Source organism: Acomys russatus, chromosome 21, assembly GCF_903995435.1.
Source record: "Acomys russatus chromosome 21, mAcoRus1.1, whole genome shotgun sequence".
Classification (NCBI taxonomy): Eukaryota; Metazoa; Chordata; class Mammalia; order Rodentia; family Muridae; genus Acomys; species Acomys russatus.
The window spans coordinates 21861316-21865377 of record NC_067157.1 but is presented as its reverse complement, the minus strand read 5'-3'; the positions used below and the strand labels follow the sequence as shown (position 1 = coordinate 21865377).

At 40.0% G+C, this 4062-nt stretch overlaps 1 protein-coding gene across 1 annotated transcript; it reads right to left on the bottom strand.

Moving 5' to 3' along the window:
* Positions 1-214: 214 nt before the first annotated feature.
* Fabp7 (fatty acid binding protein 7) lies at positions 215-3809 on the bottom strand. The gene is made up of 4 exons (XM_051164399.1): positions 3622-3809; positions 2996-3168; positions 2299-2400; positions 215-336 (listed from the first exon to the last, which is right to left on the bottom strand). Exons 1-4 carry the CDS (start codon positions 3692-3694, stop codon positions 286-288), a joined length of 399 nt encoding a protein of 132 aa, XP_051020356.1. The 5' UTR covers positions 3695-3809; the 3' UTR covers positions 215-285.
* Between the last annotated feature and the right edge of the window lie 253 nt (positions 3810-4062).

Genomic DNA, 4062 nt, shown 5'->3' with positions numbered 1-4062 from the left:
CCAGCTTTTATAACTGTGTATTTTTTATTTCAATTTGCTCTGCATTCCAAAAGAAATAATGAGGTGTATTCCCATTTTTATAAAAGGTTATTATAAAATTATAACAAATTAGAAAACAGGGTAAATTTGCATATCAAATCCCACGACTTGCTTGAAGTACCACGTCTTTAACTTTTCATTTTCTGACTCCACACCAAAGCCAACCCTCTAATGAGTGACCAGTGCTGCAGTATAGCTGGTCTGAGATTCCAGAAAATCGAACTGTCCAAAGATTCGTCATCTCTTCTACACCTTTTCATAACAGCGAACAGCAACAATATCACCAAAGGTAAGAGTCTGAAATGGTCAAAAGATAGTTGAATCTTTTCACCCAGGAACATTAACAGTTGAATTTTTATAATGTACGCAACTTAAATATTAGGCCAAAAAATGAGGACATTTACAAGCATTAAATGTTGCATATATTCTTTGTTTCCTAACCAAGCAAAAGGATACACACGTTTAGTGAGTGAAACACATGCGCACATTGTTCAGGTTGATGAAAATGAGAAGGAAGCAGGAAGCCAGGCTTGGTGGCGCACGCCTTTAATCCCAGCCCTCGGGAGGCAGAGGCAGGTGGATCACTGTCAGTTCGAGGCCAGCCTGGTCTACAAATCGAGTCCAGGATAGCCAGGGCTACACAGAGAGACTCTGTCTCCTAAAACAAACAAAAACAAAAACAAACAAACAAACAAAAAAACCAAAAACAAGGAAAAAAGAAAAGGAAGCAGGAACTGAGTTGGAATCTTAAATTCATTTTTAAAATTCCTTTTCTGCAAAATTATTAAGGGAACTGGAAGAACTTGGATCCAAGGAAGGCGCATGGAGTCACTGTCACCTTATGTATCTGCTTTGAAAAGGGAATTAGGGTTTTGATAGGTTTAACAGTTTTTAATCTATAATCTTGATGGATTTCTTTAGAAAATACAAACATTTGAGTTCATGGTATCTGGAATTACTTATTCTAAAATCAGCAAGAATGTGGCAGTTCAATGCTCTCTCTCTCTCCTTTTCTGTCATTTTTAGACCATGTGAAGCTGACCTAGGTGGTTAGGTGGCAATGGCACTGGATGGTGACTCCCTTACTCTGAACATGAAGAATTACTATAAAGTCACTTTAAAATATTTAAAAGGTGTGTACACAAGACTTTTAAGCATTGCTGTGATCCTCAAAACACACTGTGCCTTTGCTTTAATCCCCATTTCAGAACTCAGTCTTGCCTGATCACAAGTCTGATTTCTAAAGATGAGCTTGCTCCAGCTTTCTATAGACAGGAAAGAAATGGAGGTGACATCATAAAAAAATTTTTTTAAAGTTAAGTAAATAAATAAATAAACTTCAGGAAATGAAGTCTTTCCTTTGTTGATGGTTCAAGAATAAAAATAAATCTCTGCTCTCATGTAAAAAAGAAGTGTATTTCAGCTCGGAAAAGTTCTGACTACAGTATTAAGAAGGTGGCAGTCTATTCTGACTAGTAACAACAAAGAGACTTTCTAATCTTATCTTAGCAGGTGTTTGTAAAGGAGCCCCAGACATCCCCAAGAGCAATAACCAACTTAATGATATCACTACCATCTAAATAAAATCTCTATTTCTAAAATGTTCTCTCCAAGTCTAGATCATGGCCCCAGTTTTTTCTATTACTAGGGAAATTATAATTTTTTTCTATGTCATAATATATACATGCCTAGCTGTCACTGAACAAATGTTTAAAATCAGCTGATTCATTTTAAAAAAAAAACTGTAAGGAAGTAACATCAAATAGTTCTAGTGGAAATTAAAGTTTCACCTTTTAAAAATGTATTTGCACTGAACTCTTATAAAGTATAAAGTGTTTAAAATGTTCTTATTACAGCATCTATTAAGTAACTTCTCTGAAATTCAGTTACTTTATGTTTTCATATCAGTCACCTTTATATATTTTCCTGATTGATAGTTTATGTTTGAGTTCCAGGTGAAGGCTGGCGACTCACAGCATCCTATGACAGCTCTTGGCACACACTTTTGGGTTAAATTGTTGTATAACTTTAAAATTCTACAGATAGCAACTGTGGCAACAATTAGTTCTGATCTTTTCATTTCTCCTGGTTTACATATTGCTGAGGGACCTTGATAGACACCTGATGTTGTGAAAGAAAAGAGGGAGGGAGGGAGGGAGAGAAGAAGGGAGGGGAGAAACCGAAGAAGAGGAATAAGAAAAACAAAGAAAGGAAGGTAGAAGGGGGCTGGACAGAAAATGAAGACTTGCCAATACTTACCACAACCATTTTGCCATCCTTAATTTCTCTTACAAAATTAGTTTCTTTGCCATCCCATTTCTGTAGCTGAATGAGTTTGTCTCCATCCAACTGAACAACAGACTGAGACCAATAACAAAACACAGCTGATGAACAGGCAGAAGCCGATTCCCCACAGAAGCCAAATGACAGAACTTTAAGAGCGTGCCATAACCGAGAACATCACCAATGGGTATTCTACCAGTACTAAATCATCCTAAGTTAAAGATTGATTGTTATCCAAAATGTGGCTATTTATAATTTGGCTGACATGTATACATCCAGTGTTATAGATCAGAAATAAATACAGAACTTGGTCACTCTTCTTGTTCAAGCAAAGCTTTAATGGTCAAGCTGAGGTGATCAGAGAAAGAAAATAAGGTGTGGTCTTTTTTTCAAATAAGAACTGTTTAATACTCTCTGGGTAAAAGTTGCTATAAAATGTAAAAAAAAAAAAAAAAAGTCTAACAAAAGAAGAGTAGGATGGATGTCTGGTTATGGAAATTACTCGGTGTCTAGGATACAATTTGTGAACCCAAGAGTGCTAGCTCTGGCTCCTTCTCCCTGAAGGGAAATTCTGAAATCATAGCCCCCTTCTTCACTTCCGAGAAGCAGAGGGACTGGGAGTCTTCATCCGGGTCTCTGCCCCATCCCCACCCTGACAAAGCTGCCTTCTTACCTTGCAGCTCCTGTCGTCTATGCTCGTTTCCTCAAACTCTTCTCCCAGCCGGAAACTGATCTCTGTGTTCTTGAACGTGCATTGTGTCTTGATCACCACTTTGTCACCTTCCTGACTGATTATCACCGTTGGCTTCGTCACGTTTCCCACTTGCCTGGTGGCAAAGCTCACTCCTGAAATAGCGAAAGGAACCAGTGCAGTTAATAGCAACTTCCAAGCTACTTCATGAAGTAAGAATTTGTTTGTCTCTCTGAGAATCCAGGATTGGATTCTAAAGTGTAGGTTTCTTCCAAACCCGATTAATGATTAGCCTATCAGCCATGGAGGAGCCGAACGCAAATAAAGAAATGTTGAACACTCACCTCCCCCCGCCCCCCAAAGTTACAGAAGCTTCACATTTTCCACAGACTATCAAAAGGTCCAGTTTTTGACCCTGAGCAAGATGGCAAGAAAACGCCATGCACGGTCTATCATAATTACCACAGGATGCTCAGCCTGTCTCTCTGAAACCTGGTAAGTAAAAAACGGGGGTTTCTAAGAATCAGAATACAGCGTTAAAAGGAGAACAGCAAGTCTTTTTGTTGTTGTTGTTGTTTCTTTGTTTGTTTTGTTTTGTGTTTACCTACCCAGAGCCTTCATGTACTCATCAAAATTCTGACTGTCTGTCAGCTTCCAGGTAGCACAGAACGCATCCACCATCCTTGCCCTCCCAGTCAGCTGAAAACAGGTAGGCGCCGGAGCAACTCGGGGCTTACCACCCCTGTAATTCACAAAAGCCCTCTGCAACTCACCGGCAGCCCCTGCCTTCTTATTTGGAAGAGAAGCAGGCAAAAAGCCAATTATTTGAACAGCTAACTAGTCCCTCTTTCCAGTAGGCTGTCCCGGGGGGAGGGGCTGGGCAGAGGGCTCCAATCCTCCTTGCGATTTGTTCAGGCCACTGGGTTAGCAGAGTAGGTCAAGATCCTCCCACCCCACACACTGCCAGGCCTGATGCCTGAGAACCGGCACCCTAGGAAGTCAGTGTGGCCTGAGAGCAGAAAAACCGGAGACTGGGCGAATGAGCGACG